At 43.8% G+C, this 26,132-nt stretch overlaps 1 protein-coding gene across 2 annotated transcripts in view; it reads left to right on the plus strand.

The window, feature by feature from the left end:
• The window catches only part of LOC119179143 (uncharacterized), a 56,206-nt gene that overhangs the window by 3,105 nt on the left and 26,969 nt on the right, over positions 1-26,132 (plus strand). Inside the window, exons 2-6 of one of the 2 annotated variants that reach the window (XM_075868223.1) lie at positions 120-216; positions 13,793-13,851; positions 17,437-17,580; positions 20,512-20,543; positions 21,993-22,063. In XM_075868223.1, the coding sequence (XP_075724338.1) occupies positions 120-216; positions 13,793-13,851; positions 17,437-17,580; positions 20,512-20,543; positions 21,993-22,063 (403 nt within the window). The remainder of the gene's footprint in view (positions 1-119; positions 217-13,792; positions 13,852-17,436; positions 17,581-20,511; positions 20,544-21,992; positions 22,064-26,132) is intronic. The other variant, XM_075868224.1, reaches the window with a different exon arrangement.

Here is a 26,132-nt window from a genome sequence, read left to right on the forward strand (position 1 = left end):
GCTTTTCTGCTGCGTGTTTTGTTGCCATAACAATATATTCATGTGCTTATTTACTGCAATAAAAATTAAATATGCATTTTGAAAATGTATGTTATGATGACTAATCGTTTGTTTTCTAGGTATTCACTCCAAGTAGTTTGAGGAAAACAAAAATGAAATATCGAAATTTTCATTTGTGTGTGACTTGCACGTTGGTTTTCTTTTGCCTTGGAAGTGGTGAGTACTTATGATAGCGCTTCCTTAAAAATAGGTAGAGCAAGTAAGACAGACAATAGTCTAGCAGACTTGCGTATTGATCTGTTGCAGTGTGCAACAATTACAAAAGTGTTTATTCTGTTTTTTACACTGTGAGAAGAATAGCTCTGTAATGGTCTCCGACTATTTCTTTTGCACTGAAAATTTCACCATTAGGTATATTGAATGGGAATAAATAGTGCATTGAACCTGAGCATGCTAATTTTGGATGCTAGAACGTTATCTGGTGAGGCTAGTCATCTGGGCTCTCCGTGCAGCTACATGGTGTTAAATGGGATATAATAGGGCTCAGTTAGGTTAGGAGGACAGGCGAGGCTTAAACAGTGCTGCAGAATGGGCACGTTATTCACTATCGTGGCTTGACTGATAGAAGAAAACAGGGGCTGAGGTTCCTTTTCCACATAAATATAGCTGATAACATAGAGAAAGACTATAGTTATAATAAAAGAGTGGCAGGTATCGTTATTCAAATCAATAAGCGATACAATGTGAAGGTGCTACAGGCTTACGTGCCTACATCAAGCCATGGCAACGTATTATTAGTTGAAAGCTTCTATGAGGATGTAGAATCAGCAATGAGCAAAGTAAAACACATGAAAGTATATTAATGGGCGACTTCAAGGCCAATGTAGGGAAGAAGCAGGCTGGAGACCAGACAATGGAGGATTATGGCATCGGTACTAGAAATGCCAGAGAGGAGCCATTCGTAGAACTTGTAGAATGGACTCTTAACGATCTTGAATACTTTCATCGAAAACGAGTAAACCGCAAGTAGACATGAAGGAGCCATAATGGCCAAAAGTAAGAACGAAATAGAACTAATACTGAGTGCACATCCAGGCATCGTGCAAGATGTGGAAGTGCTGAGCAAAGTACAATGCAGTGACCTTAGAAGGATAAGGCCTCGAATTTGCCTAGACTAGAAGAAGGAACGAAAAAAACTAATATGCAAGAAGCCAATTAATGAGCTAGCACTGAGAGGGAAAGTACATGAATTCGTAGTCTCGTTTCAGAACAGATACTTGGCTCTTATCGAGGAAACCGGCCTTAGTGTTGACGCAATGAATGATAAACTGACGAGTATCATTACGGAATGTGCAGTGGCAGTTGGAGGTATGATAGTTAGGACACTAGAAAGCTGTCCCAGGAGACGAAGAACCTCAAATAAAAATGTCAAAGCATGAACAACTCAAACACAACAAACAAAGTAGAACTAGCTGAACTGTCGAAGTTAATTGATAAACGCAAGGTATCCGAAGTAAAAATTTAGAACAAGATAACCATTGAACATGCTCTAAAGAACGAAGGAAACGTCAAAGTAGTGATGAGGAAAGTCGGCATAGGCAAAAACCATATGTATACAATAAGGGACAAGGAAGTATTTATTTGGAAAGTATTTAATAGTATAGATAGGATGCTTAAAGTAGCGGAGGAGTTTTACAGAGATATGTACAGTAGCCGGGACAACCATGACCTCATTGTAAGAATCAGCAGTTACCCAGATCACCTCCCACCAGTAATGACAAAAGTCTGGAAAGCCTTGAAGGGAACGTAAAGAAGCAATATTACTGGTGAGGAACAAGTGACATCACATCTGCTGAAAGGCTGAGGACAGATTGTGTCAGAAAAAATGGCCACCCTGTTTACGAGGTGTCTCCTTATGGGGAAGGGGGGGGGGTCCAGATTCTTGGAAAAATGCTAGCATCATCTTCTTTCAAAAGAAAGAGACGACGAGGACTTGAAGAATTACAGGCCGATCAGCTTGCTATTTATCGTATATAAGCTATTTACAAAGGTTATTCCTAACAGAAATAAGAGAACAATAGGACTCATTAAACCAAAGAAACAAGCAGGATTTCGAACAGTCTACTTTCCAATCGACCACATTCATATCATCAATCAGGTGAGAGAGAAATGCTTAGAATACACCCAACCACTATAAATAGCCTTCACAGATTACGGGAAGGCATTTGATTCAGTAGAGATATCAGCAGTAAAGAAAACACTGCGGAATCAAGGCGCCGACAAAACATATGTGGACATCATAAAAAAAGTCAGCAGAGAATCAACTGCCACCATATAGCTCCATCAATAAAGCTACACAATGCTAACTAAGAAGGGTGTAAAACAAGGGGATACGATCTCACCATTGCTGTTTACCGCGTGCTTACAGGAGTTTTTCAGAGGCCTGAAATGCGAATAGTTAAAAATAAGAATTGATGGAGAGTACCTTAATAACCTGCACTTCGCTAATGACATCGCATTGTTAAGTAACTCAAGCAGCGAATTGAAATTCATGATTACTGAATTACACAAAAAGAGCAGAAGTGTAGGTCATAGAAGAATCTGCAGAAAACGAAAGTAATGCACCACAACTTCGAAAGAAAACAGCGCTTCGAGATAGGTAGCATTGCACTTGGAGTTAGTTCTAAATGAGTACGTCTACTTGGGACAGGAAGTAACCACGCTGCCGAACCAGGAGATTAAAGGAACTACCCCACACCTTCACCAAATATGTTACGGAAAAAAAAAGGCGCCGTATCGATGAGGTTGTGGATGAACTATATTTCGAACCACCACAAGCAGCTTAACCGGTAGACCAAGTCAAGTCAAGTCAAGATCCTTGACGATGTGGCGCCAGATACGGAGCGGAGACTCTTCATACTCTTCGTCAGGCAAACATGCGCAACGTCCCGCAAAATGTCAACATGCATGTAGCAATATTGTATTCAGAATTCTGGAAGTGATTTACTTCCAAAACTATGAAAACTGAATCAATATAATTTTAATACATTGAATCGATCAGAACGCCATATAATAACTTTGTGAGAAATCTAGAAGCCTGAAAGAGCTTTGAAGTGTAAGACTTGCCAATGGCATATATAAGTGCCTGGAGGTTCCGGTTGAGGTCCCCTTATACCTCCACAAAAAAAATTCTGACAACCGTGTTGGTTACAAACTGGGAATGCCAGCATTTGTGCCCGAAGTTCCACTCACTTCGGGCTATGTGCCCTGCAGGTGGCGCAGACCTGGCCGAGGGATCCTAGAGAAAAAGGGATGTCATTCTTGTATGCATTATCACAATACTACAAGCACCACTAGAATTAGCACTGAACAGGCTCGCTAAGTGAAAAAAATGCACAAAAGAAGGTCTCGTACCAATCACCTCGACGTCACGAATTTCAAGATATCTGCTCTTGACCACGTAATGATTTATCGCTAAAAGAATATACACTTTGTAGTAAGAGACAAAAAGTCGAAACTTGGCATGTATTAGAAAAGTTTTATTCAATGAATATCTACAAAATACAAAAAACGCCAATTTGTGTCTACACTTTAACGTTTTTGTACTGACGTTTCACCGCAGCATAGAGGTATGAAACTTGGAGCTTCATTTTCTCTTCTAATAAGCGACTTATGATGACTGAAATAATGACAATGAAGTGAAGAAAGAATATATTTCTGTCTAGATTGATTCGTTCCTTCACATCAAGGTATTCATAAAGGTAGTTCATAATATCCCTATTGAGCAAACATAACATAAATTAAAGATAGTAATTTCGAAGCAATACAGCAGTGATTACAGGAATTTGTGCGAAATTTAAGTTTACGTAGCCGTAGACTGTGGAGGATCAGCCTAGATTAGACTATGCTTGATGCTGAACTGCCGAGCCTTCGATACTTCCTCTGTGTTGAACAAGGAAAAATAGACAATCGCCTACTTTTCCACGAAACCAGAAGGTCTATTCTCTAACCCTTTCTCTACCTTGCGGGGTTTGCAATTTCTCTGTATTGGTAATGATCGCAACCGCAGCGCGACAACTAAGCGCTACTCTTGGTACACAAGTAAAAGCCCGTGTTTTGTTTCAATTGCAACGAAAACAAAGAACATCAAACACTGCAGGCTTTCGCAACTGACTTTTCTCGAGGAATAAAAAAATGTTATGAAATTATTAGTGACTGATTCGCGCAAGGCTGTGTCACAGCAGAGAGGGCGGGCCGCTCGCCTGTCTTGGATTGACTATGTTTTCATCTTCTCGCGTTTTCTTAAAATACGGTTCATGATTATGGACATTTTCTGTTTACGTCACACGACAGACCTGGAACATAACCGCTCCGCAGTAAAAAAAAAACACTCACACATACTCGTATCTGTGCTAACATTGAGTAAGAAAAGAAGCTTACTGTCATTGCTAAGACCAAATACTCCAGGACTTGCTATTTATACTTCGCCAAGTTGTAATATACATTTTCCAGTTGTGCCAGCATCATCTGCACTATCATTCGAATTCACCTCAATAAACTTGAATTGGGCAATAAAGCTTGCGCTTTGTGCCATAAAGCCTTATGCCATTGGTGTTCCACTTCGTCGTGTGTGCACTAAGAGGATGCCTAAAAATAAATCCTAGAGTTTTGAACTGTTACAAAAAAAAATTTGGGTGCATGTTAAAGAACCCCAGGTGGTCAAAATTTCCGGAGCTCTCCACTACGGCGTCTCTCATAATCATATGGTAGTTTTGGGACGTTAAACCCCACAAATCAATCAATCAACTATTACAAAAAAGACAGTATGAAATGGTCAGTAGAGTAACTTCGGAGATATGAAAAAAAAAAACTGAGCCAGGAAGCGACAATTTTTGATAAACAAAAATGGCTCCGTATCTGCATGTAATCTGCAAATGTCGTCGAAAGACGACAGTCTCGCGTGTGGAGAGAGTGAACAAAACATTTATTTGATGTTCTGTGCAAAAAAAAAATCGATGAATGGTATTCTGGAGGCACTGCGTTAGAGTGCCTCGAGCGTGCAGCGGAGGTGAACGAGCGCATGAAGTCACGTCACATGTGAAACATAAGTGCCATTTGGCAGTTTTTTTTTTGAAAACAAAGCACGTGGCCCTGAGACGGGTGGTTGCGCTCGTCTCAGAGGTGATAAGGTGTAGAACGCAAGGCGACGGGTAGGGGCCACCACCGTGTCTTCTCAGCAAAGCGCTGGAAACACTCGCCTTGCCGTGTAAGCATTGCATGGTCAGCACAGTGTGATAAGCGCTATGATCCTTAGAATTACTTATGTGTGCCTTTTCTAGTAAAAGACGAACATACAGAAGATATACGTGTTGTTATGGTGCCTCAGATATGCGCAATAATTGCTTTTTAATTGACAATTGCACACGTATGAACGCTGATTCTTGAGCAACATTAGTGGGCGCTGCAGGTGGGGTCGGTCGTTCAGGGTATCGGCATGTGCTGTTTAATGTACCCGGTTCCCGGTAACGGTGGACAAACAGACAAACAGACAGGCAGACAGACCAAATTTTTGCGTCGAAGGTACCCAAAGAAGACTATCATCTTTAAAAACGTCTTAATCACGCAATACAGAATACCAAACAAAACGCCTATATAACCCCCATGCGATCTGTACTGCAATATGCCTGCCCTTTACGACTCTAGTTTACCCAGTGACAGATCCTTAGAACAGGGAAAGGTCAAAGAAAATAGACAAGCTCTGTATAGACAAGTTTAGACTAGCAGACCAACCTCTCTGTTTAGTAATGATGGCATCATAAAATACAATACCACAATAAACCAACACTAATAAGACAGATGTTCCAACTACTTCACAACTTATTAAAAATTCACACTTCACCATATAATACATCATATTCACGTGGCCCACGAAACCATCATTTGCACACTCATACTGCAACCGAATGCTGCTCTAATAGTGGTCGCTACAAGTGTTTTTTTTCCTTCAGCCCGTATATACTTGAACTCACTCAAACTTACTGCGACCGATGAATCATCCTTAAAAATATTGTGGGCATTCCTTATGCGCTTTTTCTCATATATGCATTATCATAATCATCATCATACGCCTGGGTCCCTGTCCTCATCTTCACTGGGTGTCACCACAATCATGAACGGGTGTGTGCGCACTCGGTCTCAGACTGCCCGTTCACTGCTGAGCCCTTGGCTGAATAAACGCTGTCTCAACCCAGACGTCATACGTGGTGGAGGTGTATTTTCAGTCCTCGGTCCTCTCCCACTTTGCTCGACTCACTGGAGCTGCGTTCAGGCCGCCAATTGCCCCCACTGTCTGGCAGCATGTCACAGAACGAGCCTGCCGGCGCTGCTGCCATCACTGCTGCCATAACTGCTGCCATCTCTCCCCCACCGTGTTCAGCCGTGCCTCCTGTTTACGTACACAGCCACTAGCGTGATTACCCTCTCTTCGCCGGTCTTCGCGGGGAAGACAAGAAGGACTGGCATGATGAGTACAGCCGCGTGAGTGTTGCTAATCGTTGGGACGATAGCGCCAAGTTCCGTTGCGTCTCTTTCTACGTGACCGGTGTGGCGAAGACATGGTACTTTAACCACATCATCGACATACCCGACTGGGCGGCCTTCGAGCAGCAGCTCCGACATGGTTTCAGCACACCGGTCATTCAGTCCGCAGTCGTGAAGAGAACCCTCTACACTCGCCAATAACATTCTGGTGAGCCGTACACGTCCTACATCGAGGACGTTCTTGCGCTCTGCCGGCGGGCCAATTCATCTATGCCGGAGTCCGACAAAGTACGCCTCATTATGAAGAGTATAGGCCCTGTTGCCTTCAATGCCCTGGTTGCTCAGAACCCGGCTACCATAGCCGACGTCGTCACAACACGTCAGCGCCTCGATATTCTGGATTCGGTTTGTCTACAACCAGATATAGGCGAACAGTCTAACAGACCTCTCTGTGATCTCATAAGAGACATAATACGTGAAGAGTTGTAGAACATGGGTTTCCCACCTTCTTCACCGTGTTCTCCACACTCTACTGGAGCGGCATTACGCTACATTATCAGGGAGGAACTGACATCTCTGAACTCTCCGGCTCACGTTCAGTCACCCTTGTCTCGGCCCATACGAACCTACGCGGAGGTCGCTGCTATGCCTCCCAGTGAAGTAAACACGACGTTGCTGCTACCATCGTACGTGACGGCCGCTGCCACTTCTCCCCTCAGCTTTCGTTCGATCCCGCCTGACCCTTCCTCTGCACACTTGACCGCACTCTCTTCAGGTACTCCGCATGGTTTCTACCCTTCCCCCTGGCGCTAATCTCGCTCAGTTTGCTATTACTGTGGATGTCGCGGCCATATATCTCGTTTCTCCCGCAAGTGCCAGCAAGACGAGCGCCGCGGTTACGACTTGCGTGAACGAGATACTTTTTGCTATCAAGGTCAACGCCATTCATCACCTCCACACCGGTCTCCCTCTCCGCCCGCATCGAGTGCACCTCGGAACAGCCGGAACTCCAGACGCCGTTCACCTTCGCCCTTTCGCCGCTCCTCCTCCCCACTTCGGCCTGCCTCATTTGTCAATGCCAGTCATTCGGAAAACCAAGTGATGCAGTTTCTGGGGAAAAAACTGCATTCCCAATGAGGACTGATATTCTTCCACCAGGCCCGTGCAACATGATTTCGGTGGTAGTGGAAGGAGTGTACGTGGATGCTCTGGTGGACATGGATGCGGCATTTTCTGTTATGTGTGTTGATTTAGACCAGCGTCTGAAGAAAGTGATGACCCCTTACGATGGACCCACGTTGGTTACAGCCCAGGGGTATACAATTCGTCCTTCCGCTTTCTGTACAACCCGCGTGTTTATGTTAACGATATTTGACACCACATTCAGTTCACCGTTTTTCCGCACTTGTCCCCGCTGTGAATACAACATCCGAAAAAATTCTACTTCCTCAGAACACCACGGTGGCCTGCGTGACGGATCCCAAACCTGCGTGCGTCGTGCCAATCCGCGCCGTCTCCTCCAGCCCTAGGGGTGAGCTTGCTTCTTCTTCCGCCTTCACTGCAGCCATTAGCGACGACTTGACACCTTCACAGACGGAACAGCTGCTTGCTTTGTTAAAGAGACATGCAAGTTCCTTCGATGTTTACTCCTCGACGTTGGGCCGCACTACTACTACAACGCATAGAATCCACACAGTCGGAACATCTGTTGTACGCCACCGGACCTACTGCGTGTCTCCTGCTGAGAGAAAAATCATCGAAGAAAACGTATCTGACATGCTCAAACGAGAGGTAACTCGCCCTTGATGTAGCCTTTGGTCGTCGCCTTTGTTTCTGGTTCGCAAGAAGGATGGCTCCGGGTGCTTTTGCGTCGATTACAGGGCGCTCAACAAGATCACTCGCAAGGATCTGTACCCAATGCTTCGCATTGACGACGCCCTGGATTCTCTACAAGGCGCGAAATACTTTTCCAGCCTCGACCTGCGTTCCGGATACTGGCAAATTCCTATGCACGATGAGAATAAAGAGAAAACGGCATTCGCAACCTCCGACGGGCTATGCGAATAGGTTCCCGGGAAAATGGGCAATGGCCGGGAACTGTGGGATACGACGGCTTCCGGTTCGACGCACCACACGACTCAACATCGACACGCACGCATTTTTGTACTGCTCCGTTGAAAAAAGCACCTCGCTGTGCAATGTCAGTGGTTTCTTTATTTTTTTTCCAACCATGACCATGACAAGCTACGAAAGCCATGAACGGTCCGGAAACTTTTTTCGTCGCACTAAAATGATCTGCAATGTTTTTATGCTGCTCAGGTGTGCCGTCAGTTTGGCTAGCAAATCAATCGATACACAAAGCAGTTTTCCTTGTATGATACGGCACTTCAGATAAAAAGTCACCAATTTAAAGATCTCAGGGGATGGGGATGACTGTAGCAGTGTGCTAAGAGTTCCTTTCGGGATCGCTGCATCTGCCGACATCGTCAGTCGATCGGCATAAAGCGCAACACTTTTAAACGCGTTGAGATATTTTTTTCTAGCCTTTAGCGTGCTATAAGATGCATTTATTAGTCGAAGTCAGATGTTTATTTGAATGCTGATCTTGGTCAAGCTGCACGGCATGGCGGCACATAAACAATACAGTCAGACATAGACGGTACCGAATAATCGAAATCCTGCGCTTGTTTAACGCACTTCTTCCTTTGGGTGCCGTCTTGACAGACAGTTTGACCAAGATAAACGCAAACAAACTCGTCCAGCGCTTCGTGTAAACTTACTCTTGAGTGAAGATTTCGCGTTTTTTTTTGTCATATATATATATAAATGCAACGGCCGGCACTAATCTCGTATGGCAGGTAGATTTCCTCGCTCGTTCTCATAATATCTTTGCTAGGCGCGCCTGCGCGAAAATTTGTTTCTCAATATAAAATTCGCAGCAAATTGATGCGCAAGATTTTTTTTTAGTGTGGAATACACATGTACCTGTGATAAAATGGTTTTCGCACTTTCTGGCTTCAAAGTTCCGTACTCAAAGGCTACCTATCGCTGTGGCTCTCTTCACAGTCGCGTCCCACCTTGTTTTTGTCGTAATTACATGGCAATTGATACCTGCGTTTGCCTTGCACGCTAGAGTTGGAGCAGCCAACGGCTGAACAACCGACCATGGCTTATCAGGACGAAGATAAACGGTTGACCGAACGCGCAAATCCCGAATAGTCTGAGGCTTGCGGCGAAGTGGTTTGCCATCGTCTACTCTTCTCGAAGCGGAAGCCGGTAGCAGACGGTGCATCCCACAATCCCTCGCTCTTTTACTGGTCACCTATTCAACGTTATAGCTTTCGGGCTGTGCAACGCGCCCGCTACAATTGAGCGCACGATCGATACCGTGCTGCGTGGCCTCAAATAGTAGACCTTTCACTGCTACTTGGACGACATCGTCATATTTAAAGACTATAGTCCTTCTTGGGGACCTTCAACGCAAAAACTTTGGTCTGTCTGTCTGTCTGTCTGTCTGTCTGTCTATCTGTCTATCTGTCTGTCTGTCTGTCTGTATACATTTGTCTGTTTGTCTACTCCTAACGGCACCGGGTACTTGAAACGGCCGACCCCATTCGCAGCGCCCACCAATGTTGCTCAAATATCAGCGTTCATACGTGTGCGATTGTCAATTAAAAAGCAATTATTGCGCATATCTGAGGCGCCATAACAACACGTATATATTCTTAATGTGCGTCTTTTACTAGAAAAGGCATACACAAGTAACTTTGAGGACCGTAGCGCTTATTACGCTGCGCTGACCATGCAACGCTTGTACGAGAAGGTGAGTGTTTCAACGCTTTGCTAAGACGAGACGGTAGCGGCACGTACCCGTCGTCTTGCGTTCTACACCTTATCACCTCTGAGATCGGCGCGCACACCCGTCTCAGAGCCACGCACTTCGTTTTCCAAGGAAATTGCCAGATGGCGCTTATGTGTCATGTGTGGCGTGACTTGATGCGCTCCTTCGCCTCTGCAGCACGTTCGAGGCACACTAATGCAGCGCCTCCAGAATACCATTCACCAATTGTTTTCCGCAGTACATCAAATAAATGTTTTGTTCTCTTTCTCCACACGCAAGACTATCGTCTTTCGACGACATTTGCAGATTAACAGGCATATACGGGCCAATTTTTTCGTCAACGTTTCTTCAGCCCCTGCAACGTTTGGGTGACGTTCTGCCGTGCCCTGCTGCCGCTGGTCTCCAACTCAACACGAAAAAAATGCCGTTCCGCCACAAAAGCTATCAAGGTTTTGGGCCACATTGTAGCCAAAGACGGAATTCGGCTGGATCCGGACAAAATTGCTGTGGTTCTTCGCTTTCGGCTGCCCGAAAGGCCGAAGGAGTTGCGAAGTTTTCTTGATCTCACCTCCTAGTTTCGCCGTTTTATCAGAACTTCGCATCAATAGCGGCTCCACGGCTCCAGATTCTTGCTTCCGACGTGCCGTTTCTGTTGTCGGAAGAATGTCAAATGGCATTCGACCAGTTAAAGTGTGCCCTCACGTACAAACCTGTACTCCGCTACTTTGATGAAGCCGCACCAACCATCCTACATGGGGACGCTAGCGGCTGCGGTACAGGTGCCGTTCTGCTCCAACGCGACACCTCTTCACAAGAGAGAGTAGTTGCATATGCCAGGAGAGTACTAACCACGACCGAGAAGAACTACACTATAACTGAGCAGGAGTGCTTGGCTGTGGTAGGGTCAGTGCAGAAGCTCCGTTCCTATTTCCACGGCCGTCATTTCACGATTATTACGGACCACCACGCCCTAAGCTGGCTTTCCACGTTGAAGAACTTGTCTGGACGCTTGGGTCGGTGGATTCTACGTTTACAGGAGTATGACTTCAATATCATTTACAAGTCAGGTAGAAAACACCAAGACGCTGACACTCTTTCGCGCTGCCCACTACCAAATACCCAGCTAGCATCGGTCAAAGTTCGGGCATCACTTCTACTGCAGCGCCCGCGCTTGCCTCAATATACCAGCTATTCTCGGACGACAAGTGCACACTTCACTCCTGCCAGTAGGCTGATCCGTACTGTAGGCATATTATGGACCAGCTCTGACCACCTATTATGGACCAGCTATGATCCACCTAAAGCACGGCATTGTCGTCAGCTCTTGCGATTTAAGCTGGAGAAAGGAGCCCTGTACCATCACATCTACCACCCTAATGGTCAACGCTGGGTTCCCGTGTTACCACGCTCTCTTCAACTTCACGTGCTTAAAGCCTTCCACGATGACTATACTGCCAGACATCTTGGTATTAAAAAAACTCACGACCGCATTCGAAGTCGCTTCTACTGGCCTGGTATTTGTACTAGCATCGCGCGCTACGTTGGTTCCTGTGTCCCGTGCCAGTGTCGTAAAATCCAGACAACTGCACCGGTCAGGCCTCTGCAGTGAATTACGTGCACCACAACGCCTTTTGAGGTTGTAGGTATTGACCTTTACGGCCGTCTTCCCGTCACATCTACTGGCAAATGATAGATAGTGACCGCCGTAGACCACTTAACACGCTACGCAGAGACAACGTCTGTATCAACTGCCTCTGCTTCGGAAGTTGCCGACTTCGTTCTGCACGCCATCATTCTGCGTTACGGCGCCTCTCGTATAATCCCTTTCATGGTCTGAGTGACCATGGAAGGGTGTTCCTCTTAGAAGTGCTAAGTATGGTATTGCGCACCTCGGGAATAACACACAAGAAAGCTTCAAGCTACCACCCTCAAACGAACGGTCTCACCGAGAGGTTTCACCGTACTCTTGCAGATATGATAGCCGTCTACATCAGTACAGACCACAAAAACTGGAATACTTTCCTACCACTCTCCACCTTTGCCTAAAACACGGCCTTTCAGCGCACCACTGATTATTCGCCATTCTACCTCGTTTATGGACGTTCTCCTACTTTCTTCCTCGACGTTTCTTCTTTTAAACAGTGACGTCAACTCGTCTTCATCTTCCAGCGAAGAATACATTTCAAGACTAGCCTGGTGTCACGATCGTGCTCGCATCAACATGGAAGCGCGACAGCAAGATTGAAAAGTCATTTATGACGCATCCCATTGACTTGTATTCTTCCGACCTGGTGACGAGCTGCTCCTGTTCACACCAATTCTTACACCTTGTCTGTGTGACAAGTTTCAACCACACTTCCTTGGGCCTTACATAGTTATCGAACAGACTTCACCCGTTAATTTTTGTGTGACCCCACTTGTCGTCCCAACAGACCGCCGTCACCGCACCACTGAGATCATGCACGTGTCTCGCATGAAGTCCTTCAGGCGACGTTCTCTGCCACATTGACTTGCTACGGCCAGGTTGGCCACTTTGATGTGAGGGAATTAGTGTGGGCATTCGTTATGCGCTTCTTCTCATATATGCATTATCCTAATCATCATCATCCGTCTGGGTCCCTGTCCTCATCTTCACTGGGTGTCACCGCAGTCATTATTGGGTGTGCGCACGCTCGGTCTCAAACTGTTCGTTCGCTGCTGAGCCCTTGACTGAATAAACGCTGTCTCAACCCAGACGTCATTATATGTACGATATCGACTGAAATTGAATCGCTTGCTACACACAAAAAACACTAACGAGATTGCCAAATGAATCAAGTCTCTGAGAAATGATTGCATGCCATGCTACTAATGTGTGATTTTTCTTCATTTTTGTGATTCTACCTGACTTGCTCTTCCCTTGAATTGGTGTTTTTAAAACTGCTATAATAATGTGCTCTTGTAATAGTAATGTACAGGTGCTCATTCTGTGCCATGTTAAATACGCACACATTATCGTTTTTGTACTCATTTACTGTGGTAACAACGTCCATATTTTCTTTTGTTACTAAAATTGATAAATATTCTGTTCTTCGATTAGTAATGTATGCTGTTCACCATGTATGATTTTGTGTAAAGTTATTGTGTTTTTTCTGTGTTTTCTGTGATATAATATTTAATTGACAGAGTTGCTAACTAAATAAATAAATATAAATAAGACACACCAGAAGGCTTTCAAACTCAGCAGAATAAAATTTCGAAACCCATATTAGTGAGATTGCTTCGCGTTCCGTACAAAGAAAAAGGGATGCAGCCATACACCAGAAATACGACTGCGTAATGTAGGCTCTTTCAATAGTTAGGTGCGTTGCTACATGTTTTTGTCAAGTATAAGTAATGTACATTAAACAAATTTGTCTTGTTTTGATTTAGTGTTTGAACAACGCCCCAGAGGATCAGCACGCTACGACAAAGCTCATCTTGTAAGACGGGTAAGCCCGAGACGCATCATATATCAACTTGCCACTGTTGTTAAAAGCAAGCAATAAATTTTTTTGAAGGTGCGTGATGTGCTCACGAAACTGAATAGCATCTTCACGAGCGCTCGATCCGAAGTGTTCAAGTGTGAAAACGCGTTGCTCTTAAGGGGCAGTATAGGGGAAAGCGAATTTTGGTTGCATTAATAAATTACCTCCTCACAATTGCTAGATAATGGCGTTTGCCACGATAGGGCGCTTGATAAGCGAGAAGATGCAGGAAAAAATGCAGCGGCGCCACCGCCATGGATTTGCCTCATTGATTTTGACAGCGTTTACTTAAATGGCAAAAAGAATGTGCGTTGCCATCTGAGGAGTCCGTCGGCTTAACGTACCACGATTGAGGAAATTTCGCTGAGCCAATGCTTTTGAAGCTCTGTTGCTATTGCACCAGCCAATATCCACGTAGGCTATTGGTCATAATAGTTTGTATGCCATTCTTGTACTTACGTGATGATAAATTCGTTTTTTAGTTTACGCCACACCTGGAATACCAAAATCTCTATCTTGAGATATAGGCAGCTGTCTTTCCTAGCAGAGTACTGATGCATCATATTGTCACTAAAATCAAATAAACAGGAAAACAAAGACTGTTTGAAGGTACACCAGTGTGTCTGCTAAATTACTAATTGCTCGTCAAGAAGAAATCTTTCTTAACGAAGTTATGGCCAACACTGCATACACATCGCGCAACAAAAATGTCAGCAAGCTAACCAACCTTCGAGACACAATAATAGCGATGCACACACGGTCGGACGCTGTGCCGAGCCGATTAGGAACCCCTGATTTGGACGTGCACAGCATTTAGAAAAGGCCGACGGCACATTCGTCATTCGCTGCACCCACATGACCGCTCTACGGAGTTAAATAAAGTCAGATCATGAAGAACGAGAAGCTCTCAATGATATACAGTAGTCAAAGTGGTCTGTAACGAGTGGTGTTAGAGAGGTCATCCGACCTCATCCGAGAGCCTGCCATGAAGCTGCTCTTCACCTTTTATGCCCCTTAACCATTTCTCACATCGTCCCCAGCAGCGGCTAAGAATAGTCCTTTCTGTTATTAAAGGTCACATTCATTCATTCATTCATTCATTCATTCATTCATTCATTCATTCATTCATTCATTCATTCATTCATTCATTCATTCGTTCGTTAGTTTTGATCTAGAAGTACGACAAAGGAAATCTGAACTCCGCAGCGTCACGCATGAAATTTCAGCGCAAAATAATACAACTACGATGGTGAACTTAACCCAACCTAAATTAACATTTACAATTCATGAATCTGTTCTGAATCTTTTCACTTTAGTATCTCTTTAGGCTTTTTAAAACTCTTTCATATTCACCATAGGTTCTTCTTTGTGTGTGTGTGGTTGATTCATGCATTTACGGCATCACATATGCTGCGCGCAATAATGGGCCAAATAATGGCGGTTTCATTCATAGGTTCGCCTGGCAAAAAACTCAATTACTATGATGTGGGAGGGGTAGAAATGATGCCCCGCCGTGGTGGTCTAGTGGCTAAGGTACTCGGCTGCTGACCCGCAGGTCGCGGGTTCGTATCCCGGCTGCGGCGGCTGCATTTCCGGTGGAGGCAGCAATGTTGTAGGCCCGTGTGCTCAGATTTGGGTGCACGTTAAAGAACCCCAGGTGGTCGCAATTTCCGGAGACCTCCACTACGGTGTTTCTTATAATCACATGGTGGTTTTGGGACGTTAAACCCCACAAATCAATCAATCAATCGGGGTAGAACTGATAAAAATGGCTACGCCTTTCGTTGAGCAAATTGAGCTGCGGTTTTTTATTTGTGCTGTTTTGTTCGTTTATTGTAACCACTCCTGCAATGGTTCAAACATGAGACAGCAGTATCTGTAAATAATAAAAAAAAGTAAGTGGCCAATGTCTTTGGCCTGTTTGATTTACTAGCAGTATGTCCTCATTGGGACTGCTTGATAATTTTCTGGCAGGCCATTCCAGCTGAACCCTTTCTTCTGGTAGTGGGCCCACCTTTTTAGCTCAATTCGCTAACAAGTACACCACCTTATTTAGTCATTCGACCTTTTTGCCGACAAATGATGTGGCGCACAAAAGCCATCGGGCATAAGGCAATATGTGGGAGGGGGTGTTTGTACGGTTCACGGAGTAAACAAAAGATGAGGAGTGTCATAGTTGAGATCGCAAGTAGTTTGTGCAATTATCTGCTTTCGGCAGCGAACTTTGTTACTTCATGCTAAAATAGTACAGACTGAGGGCACACATTGCGTGCGCATGTTTTACAATCTTCTCGCTGGACGAATTATTGTATTACGTTCAAACGTACAAAATGTGAAGAATACATCATAAATTCTCTCAAACGCGTGCTGTGAAGCGGTGCTAAAAGGTGTGTAACAGCGTACAGAGTTTAACCACCAATGTATATTTTGCGCAGTGTTTAAAGTAGCATGATTTCGGCGTCAACAATTTTAATGTCGGGTGCTATTTTAATGAAAGACGACTTTTGAAAATACCTAACTCTGCATCTTTTGAAAGGAATAAATAAAAAATCACAGCATATTTAGGCGGTTAATGATTATTAATGGGCGAAGTTCTGGAGGTACATTGGTAAACCATGAATCCTCCGTAAATTTTGCCCAGTTGATCATCAAAGACGTAGTCTGTCTGTCTGTCTTTGTTTGTCCTCTAGGTATTTTAGGTCTGTCTGTCTGTCTGTCTGTCTGTCTGTCTGTCTGTCTGTCTGTCTGTCTGTCTGTCTGTCTGTCTGTCTGTCTGTCTGTCTGTCTGTCTGTCTGTCTGTCTGTCTGTCTGTCTGTCGGTCTGTCTGTCTGTCTGTTGGCCGTCTGCCTGCCTGCCTGCCTGCCTGCCTGCCTGCCTGCCTGCCTGCCTGCCTGCCGTTGGGGAGGGCTAGCTGGGGTTCCTTAACGTGCGCATAATTGCTAGTTTACGGGCCTCAAGCGTTCTTTTCATCGACATGCGGCCACCACAGCCAGGGTATTCGATCCTCCGACCATCAGATTTGATTGATTTGTGGGGGTTAACGTCCCAAAACCACCATATGAATATGACAGACGCCGTAATGGAGGGCTCCGGAAATTTCGACCACTTGAGGTTTTTCAACGTGCACCCAAATCTGAGCACACGGGGCTACAACATTTCCGCCTCTATCGGAAATGCAGCCGCCGATGCCGGCCCGCGACCTGCGGGTCAGCAGCTGAGTACCTTAGCCACTAGGCCACCACGGCGGGGCAGCAGATTTGCAGTCGAGCGCTATTACCACAAGGTAACTGTGGCAGGTTAGGGTTTAGTAGGGTGTGATATGGCGGATCGTGCGACTGCGAACATGAACTATGTACATTTTAAGAATGTTTCTGGTATCATCTACTACCAACCTGCCTTGCAGGTTGCCATTTCATGCTTACATCTGTCATCCATTACGCGGAAGCCAGGTATTTGTTATCTGCTTTACAATGTACCTGCCAATACAGGTGAACTCCCTGACATGAGTTTTTGTCGCAATTCTGTTTTTTTTTCCTATTTTGATGCAGATTTTAGGCAAAAATTTGTTACTGATCCAAAGCCGTTCAATATATTTTAGGCATGATTATCCCATGTGCGTTCAGTCTTGCCTAATTGGACGTCGTAATCATGTATATAAACGTGAAATAATGTATTTCAATAAGAGAAGAAAGGTACGTATTGCCTTACTTGGTAAGTTTATATTAAAAAAAAAACTCTGACTCAAAAAATATCGCATCATGCTATTTATGTTGCGATGGGTATCTAACAGCCCATTGATCGTGGCTCGAAACCTCATTTGTTCGAGCGCGTGGTGTTTGCTAATGTAGAGACGGTTTTGCAGCAACTGCTCGCAGATTTGGTTTCAGAGAGCACCCGCTGAGACAGGATTCAAAGGCATTCCCATGTAGACATAGCTGGCCACTTGAGCATACAAATCCGCTTGAACGCCAAGTTGGCCCTCGTTTTCAGCAAAGGCTTCCTGGGTGGACCTGTAGTACCTCCTGAGACCGTGCAAGCGCAAATAGAGCTGAAGAAGGCAAGGTTCTGTAGCGGCACCTTGCGTAAACATACCGTTACGTGTTGTGGACCACAGACGATGGAGAATACGACATGTGGGCTAAATATCCGGCTCGCCGAAGGTCAGAACGGAAAGTTCCAGAAGTCGGCCCGAGCATTTTGTTGCATTCGTGGTGGTAGCCATGCACTCGCTTGAGAATATGCGACCGTTTCCTGATATTACTCAGCGCTGTTTCAGTACCGTTCAACCATCTGGCGATGTTCAAAATGTCATCAGCTGGCACTGTGAACGTGTGTCTTGAAATCTTCGTAAGCGAATTTAGCTAAGGCTTCAACATAACATCGTCTGGCACAAAGCGAATATTACAGAAAAACTGAACGCTCTCCTGAATCAGGAGCAAAACAAAACTGCGTAGCAGGTCGTTTCAAAATCCGTGAGATCTTCGTGTACACAAAAAAAGCAGATAGCAAAGGTCATCGTTCAAGTAGTATTTACACTGCCCGAGTGTCTTGCATGCTTTTCTTGCATGTTCATTACTCTTCTGGCATGTTCAACGTCATTAGAAGTGGTTGCCACGGAAAAGTCATAACTGAAATCGCCGTGAATTTCATACACCAAGCGCGCACGTTCTTGTTAAGGTCTCTTAGTTGTGATCAAGAAAACCTTGTGGGTTTTGAATGGGCGCAATAAAGTTTTTTTGTGATTTTAGCTATTTTGGAATTTTTTTTTGCAAAGCTTGTTGTGGGACGTTGCTCATTTTCAGGAGCTTACGCTGACTAATACAAGCGATTCGTTTGTGGTAGATCAGTGCTACATTGGTTGTGTCATGGCGGAAGGGACCAGCCGTCCCGAAAGCTTGCCACTGTGACGTCACCGACACTACGTTTGAAACTACTTATAAAATAATGAGGTCGCCCGGGTGAACGAGAATACTTCCGTGCGTGTATAGGCGTTTTTACTGCCATAAGTGGCGGCAGTGATGAGAAATACGACTGCGTCGGACGAAGATCGATTTATCTCCGCGATACACAGCTGTGGTTTTGAGTAGTGGCGGCCAACAACTGCCGAAGCCCACCCAGTGGCGACGCGAGAGAAACAGCTGATGCTGAGTTGTGCCTATCTTTACGCGTAATTGAGGTCCTAGTTCCGAAATTTCCGAGACAACGTGAATCATTCGAACAAAGTGGGCTTCATAGAGCACCATGGCTTTGTGACGGTCTCAAATTCACGGCGCTATAGATGCTACTTGCATTAAAAGCTCACAATTAGGTGACGCAGTAGTACTTGCAAGCAAAGTTATGTTGTATGTGACACGGCGGCTTTTCAACGTTGCGCTATTTCACAGCGTTCACTTATAATGGCGTCAACAGTGGGGTTATTTCCTTAGTACAAGCAAAGAAGAGGTATCGAACGCAATCGTTTTGTGCACTGGAACCACTTTATGTTCTTCAGCTATGTTGCAAGCTATGTTGCCTGGAGTGAGAACGGTTTCAACGAATGATACGAAGGGGTCTCAAGAAGATTGTACGCAAGTCGTGACAGCCTTTTCTGGCCGCAGCATAGTGCCCAAACGAATAGTCACATAGGACGTGGAGCTTTCTGTTCAAAATGTCCAGGCAGGTCAACACGCTCTCATGTCTCTGAAACCATAATCATGGGATGACGCCAATATAGGATATGCCTTTTGCGAGTATATTTGTTTGGCAGCACCTCACATTGGTGCTGACGCAACTAATGCGCTTACTGGATTCTTCAACATCAATTTTACCAGGCCGGAAATTGTGTCAAGATAGTGACGGATAACAACTGGAATGGTTGCTGAAATTTCACGTGCCTCAGAAGTTGAAGATTCAGCTTAATCGATGGGTGGAGCAAACAGTGCCAGGCTTGCAACTGTCGCCTCGCTCTGTGGTGGGAACGAGGTTCACACATCTCCACCGAAACGTCGCCAGCTGAGAAACGTAGAAGAATCGCACTGTATTTTGAAGAGACGTGTTGCCAGATGTTGGAGCGAATATTTTCTCATGTGTTTGTCTGTCTCTTGGTAACCTATTTCACACGAAGTGCCCAAACACTGCCTCTTCCTCACGGCAGCCGCATAGTCTCTTAGGCTATGGTACACCGCATCGCTACAATGTCATGAACACAGACGCATGACATCAGCTTTAGAAGCACACAAGCGAGCGTTAACAAACCACAATCAGGGAAAAATGACGAAGCTTTCATTGTATATTTGTAAATAATTCGTATAAAGAGTTGCGCACTGACACAACAGCGTAAAGAGAAAATTAAGGCAGGGTGCAACACCACCGCGTCGATCAAATTTTAGTAGGCCAATTCAGTTTTAGAAAATAAAGTAACCTTCACAGATACTTTGTGGTTTCTTGATAAATCGTGGTGTAAATACTCTTCAGTTGTCGTTACTACAACATCATCCTGTGATTCGATTTTGATTGCACTACTGCAGCTCCTCTTTATGGATGACATAATTTTCTTTGAGAACTAAAATATTGTATCTGACTATTAAAAAGATCCCTTCAATTCATATTTTTTTATAATTTTTTTGCTGACACTCCTTTCACAGGTTCAAATGATACAAGGACCGAAAATAGAACGGTAAGAATACCATGTATACAATTATGTTGTCTGAATTTATTTCTGTCTATTATATCACATTGATTAGCATTTGCTCCACGGAGTATGTTATGACTTCGAAAAAAATGTTTTGTACTTATCCAAGTGATGAGTGTGGAGTGATTCTCAGACTGACGACTCAGCGAGTGTCTGGCTGAGATCACTCAGAATCAAATCTTCGCTCGCTGCAATGTACAGAGGGATTACTCTTGAATGCTAAAATGTTGGCTCTGTATCTGCATGTTTCACTGCAAATGTCGTCAAAAGACGATAGTCTTGTGTGTGGAGAGAGTGAACAACACAATTATTTGATGATCTGCGTGATAAAATTGGTGAATATTATTCAGGGGGCACTGCGTTAGAGTGTCTCGATCCGTGCAGCGAAGCCGAACGAGCTCACCGAGGCACATTAGACATCGGCGCTATCTGGCAGTTATCTTCGAAAACGAAGGAAGGCGTGCGCACCTGTCTCGGAGGCGACTAGGTGTAGAACGCAAAACGAGGGGCAGGTGCCACCACTGTGTCGTCTTAGCAAAGCGTTGAAAACACTTGCCTTTTTGTGCATAGCGTTGCATTGTTAGCGCAGCGTGATAAACGCTACGGTCCTTAAAACTACTCATGTGTTCCATCTCTCTAGTATAAAGACACAAATAAAGATTATTTACGTGCTGCTATTGTGCCCGGATATGCGCAATAATTGTTTTAATTGACAATTTCACTAGTATGAACGCTAAAACTTGAGCATTATTGGTGGGCGCTGCGAACGGGTTTGGATTTTGACCATTGGGGATATCGTTTTGCGGGACACACAGACAAATGTACAGGCAGACAAAAATTTGCGTCAATATACCATATGAAATACTATCGTTTTTAATATAAGTGACAGGCTCTGACTTCTGGCTGTAGTTGTTCGCACCTAATTTTCATATGATGGAGTTTCGCTTGCGAATGTATACGTATGTGAATCCGCGCTCTTTCGTACATTCAGGTGAAATTTCACAACAGGCGGATTTCTACTTCTCGATGAATATCAACGTGGAGGCAGCTGAAACACAATTGCTTATGAACTAATAAACTTATCTTTATCATGAGCTTGAAGCCAACAGAATAATGAAATTATGCATGCTTTGTAAAAAAAGTCTCATGCTGCAACATACATATAGGAAAAAATTCAATCGACATTATACCCTGCACAAGTATGTAATTAGCACATAACCATTTCTTTAGCACACAAGATAACCATTTCGCGAACAACTATATTGAGCCTGCTCACTCAAGGTGTCATCGCAATGCCTTAGGTGTATTGTAAGTTACCTAAAAATGCATGGACGACAGCTCTGCAGTCACAGTATACATTTAAAACGTCGTAAGCAACAGTAGCGTAATTAATATTGAAATATAGTACAACTTATATAATACATTTGCTTCCAGAAAGGCCTACATGCGTGTCCTCCGAAGGGAAGTAGACGACAGACCAATCCTTGTTGTTGATGCTTTCATGGGTGACTATTTGCATGTTATTGGCAACTCTTTGCAATGTTCAGATGTAGGAAATGTTACAAGAGCTGTAGATCGTAGCGAGATCTGCATTGAGGCAGTGCTTTTAAACAGCACAGCTACATAAGCCGGGTCTGCTGTGTTTCCTAAAATCCAAAACTACTATTATGACGAACCGGAATCCGCTCTTGTCTACCTCTTTTTCGTCTTGCGCTGCTCTCCTGTAACACGCTGATAAATTTCTACGATGGGTAATGCGTTTACTATGCAAAGAGTACAGTGACATTAAGAGATATACAAAAACAAAAAAAACTAATAGAAAAGATAGAAGACACACTTAAATATACACAAAAAGAAATAGAGAAAGCAGACAGCAAGCATAGACGTATCCACGGCATAGTATAGCAAATGGTCGGAAAGGGAAGTGCGAGTGAGGAAGAGGGAAGTGATGAGTGGAGAGGGTAAAGTACCAAACAGTCTTATGCTGTAGTATATGTAGGAAAGGCAACTGAAGCGAGGAGAGGAGAAATGAGAAAGTCAGCGGCTAAACTATGACCCAGTCTTGTGTGCTACAGAGTACCTAGCTTTCAGAGAGAGTAGAGAAAAAAAATACGGCCCGTGCAGGAGTAGCGACTGAAGTACACCTAATGAAACTACAAAAAATATTGTCAGTTTTTTGTAGCTTCATTTTTATGCTCTTAGCAAGGTGATTTATTGAATCACCTTGCCAAGAGAATGAAAACTGCATCATCTTGGCAAGGTGATTCATATTGATCATTTATGCTCTTAGCAAGGTGACTCAAAGAGCCAATGTTAGTGTAGCACACGATATTGTTAAATAACCTGTTTTGGTAGAAAATACAAGACTAAATCAGAAATATTTGTGACCGCAAGCATGAAATCATAATTAGTGAGTTGATACAGATTGTTTTAGTTAGGATAAAAGCTTTCGAGCGCCATGCAAGTAGTGAGAACTTGTAACATAGAAAATACTACACTGCAAAAAAAAATATTTTCCATTGATTAGGTAAAAAGGTGTAGGTAACATGCTGCCAAGCACTTCTGTAAAAAGAAAATAGTAGACCAGAGGTCACATAGAACACGCGGAACGTACAGCCCGTTCAACTCCGTAATGAAGAAATAAAGCAACGGCTGTTACAGAACAGCAGCTGCTCCGTGCGGCCATTTCCTACACATTATTCATAATACTAATGCTACATGTCCGTAAATAACAAACGTGTTTCCATTAGATTTAACTTGAGACATGCGTAGTAAGCAGATTTATCTTTTGCAAGTACAAGGCCATCCAAAATTTCCCAAGCCACTATTTCAGCTAATCCTGTGGCAGTGTCACCTGGGAATTTATGGCTGCACCTGCACATGCTAAAAAAATTACAAAGTGAATTCAAACGTTCAAAAACCAACAAGGACGAGTTTTTTCTTCACTGAAATCGAGTTTATTTTCCTATGATCATAAAACATAATACAGCACGAACATACTACAAATTGTGTGAACAAAAATTGTCAAAAATTGATTTAATTTCGGCATTTTTGTATCTGAAACTTATAATACGAGGACGGAATATCATAACTTCCACATACCTATAGCACCTCTGTTGTTTTCCCACTGTAACAGTATTGTGCAGACGTCTTTTCTGAAAAAGGAAAAAACGTTTTGTGGGCACTACCACACCAGGTGAGCAGAGAGCAAAAAACACCGCGATGACTATTATTTAACTTATTTCAAGACTCCTAACAGGCCTTCTTAGAGGCACTGGGTTGCAGCACAAAAATTAATGATCGAACATATTAAATATTAATACATATAGTACAAAACGAAATGGCTGAAAGCACACATAACTTCATAAACACTAAAACATTGGCTAGCAATATTTGTAGAGGCAGAAAGAGCAAAGTTGTATTATGTAATACTCAACGTATTACATAATACAACGATTATGTAATGCCAAATTATCCAGCCTTTTTTACCATCACGAATATGGCAGAAAAAATTTTCACATGTTTCTCGAAGTGCGAAACTCGTCCAAGTCATTCAATTCCGTAGCCGATAACTTTCCTCTCTATTTATGAGAGTGTGCAGCATGGCGCCAAGTGAGGTATTAGTCGCAAACAATTGTTTCAAAAGATGTTTTACAATGCACTCAGTAAATGGCATTTCCGGCAAGGTAATGAAGTGATCTAAGTAAAAATAATAACTTACTTAGGTATGTAAATTCTTTGAGAGCTTTTCTCATGAGCAATATTGAATGTTGTTGCAAAATTTGAGCTTTCTTTCTGTGAACATGGCGCATTATAAGGACACAAGTAAAATATGTGCTGGTGAAAAGTTCGACATGCTACAAATTAAAAATAATTTACCCACCGAAGAATAGAAGAGAGTCTGAAAAAATTGTGAATTTCACTTTTTTTAAGAAACGCTCTGTATTCAGCATCAAAAAGCTTGTCTCGGTGGCCGGACAAAAATTTCCCATTTCATTTTAAAGCTTCAGGTACTTGCGAAATATAGGGGAACCTTTTAAAGAGTATTATTTTTTTTAACTCGTGAAGTATTTTTTTTGAAATTATGTATCTCCACAATATTTAGGCTTAATTAACTCAAGCGGCATGGGGCACTCACAAGGGCAATTTTCAGCAGAATCCCACAGACCTGAGGTACAACAATTGAAGTCGGAACGGGGCTATCATCTGCGTTCGATTGCTAACAGAGGTGCGCTACAATGAATGTGACCAGGGTGTGTAGACCAGCAGCGTAGCAAAAAAAAAAAAAGAAACTTTTCGGGGGGGGGGGGGGTAGTGTGTGAGGGGAAGGCGGCTTTGGTCATACTGTATATACATTCATGTGTGTTTGTACGTGGGCACGTAGGTATGCACCTGCAAAGCTAAAAAAAAATCACAGCATACCCACGAAGTGAGTGATGATGTGTGGGGCGAAGCTTCAGGGGGTTTCATCAGCAAACCGTTAATACATCTGCCTCCCTATCACTCACACTAGCACGTTCTGCTGAGACATCCATAAAGTAGGCAGTCACAAAGCCGTCACAGCAGAAGGACAAACCGATGGCTTTAAAATAAAAAAATACCTAGATTGGGCTGAGCGGGGGGGGGGGGGGGAGTTCAGCTCTTTCTGCCTTTCTTGCCACGCCACTAGTAATGACTCCCAGATGAGCCATCAAGCCGTTAAAAAGTATACAGTACACAACAATCCCTTACGCACAACGTAACCGAGACTATCGGCTTGGCTACCAGTTCTTAATTTAAAAACAATTTTTCGTTTCTGTATTCATATGACGGGCTTTGGGCCTCGGGAAGCAAGGTGCTTTCCTGAAAGCCGGAAAAATAAGGAACGTTTGTTTTGCAATAGCGTTTATGAGTGTACTGCATCAAAGCTACTAGCATGTTATAAGACATATGTACTGATTATGATAAATATTGTTAATAACTGTATAAAACACACCTACTGCATTTGCAGAACTCCCCGAGAAAGTGGATTGCAATATCTTTAAAGCTGCATGGCTCACCTGCAAGTCACCACACTGATCCCAGTCCTTGTAGAACTCCTCTGTTGGCAATGGAATGCAGATGATAACCCCTTTACGATTTTAATGGCTCTGTAGAGAGCACCAAGTTTGCTACCTGTATCCCAGGTCAGTGGGATTCTGCTGAAGATTACCCTTGCAAGTGTGTCATTTCGCTTGAGTTACGTAGGCAAAAAGCTTATTGATTGATTGATATGTTAGATTTAACGTCCCAAAACCACCATACGATTATAAGAGACGCCGTAGTGGAGGGCTCCGGAAATTTCGACCACCTGGGGTTCTTTACCGTGCACCCAAATCTGAGCACACGGGCCTATACAAAATTTTCGCCTCCATCGGAAATGCAGCCGCCGCAGCCGGGCTTCGATCCCATGACAGGCAAAAAGCTAGGGCAGATACATAAATAAAATTATATATTCTTAAATATAAAAATATTACCTTCTAGTAATTTCACCTATAAAAAGCTTGTACATGAGCTTTAAAATGAAATATTGTGCATATTTTTAGTCCGAACACC

The sequence above is a fragment of the Rhipicephalus microplus genome, chromosome 7, assembly GCF_043290135.1.
Source record: "Rhipicephalus microplus isolate Deutch F79 chromosome 7, USDA_Rmic, whole genome shotgun sequence".
Classification (NCBI taxonomy): domain Eukaryota; kingdom Metazoa; phylum Arthropoda; class Arachnida; order Ixodida; family Ixodidae; genus Rhipicephalus; species Rhipicephalus microplus.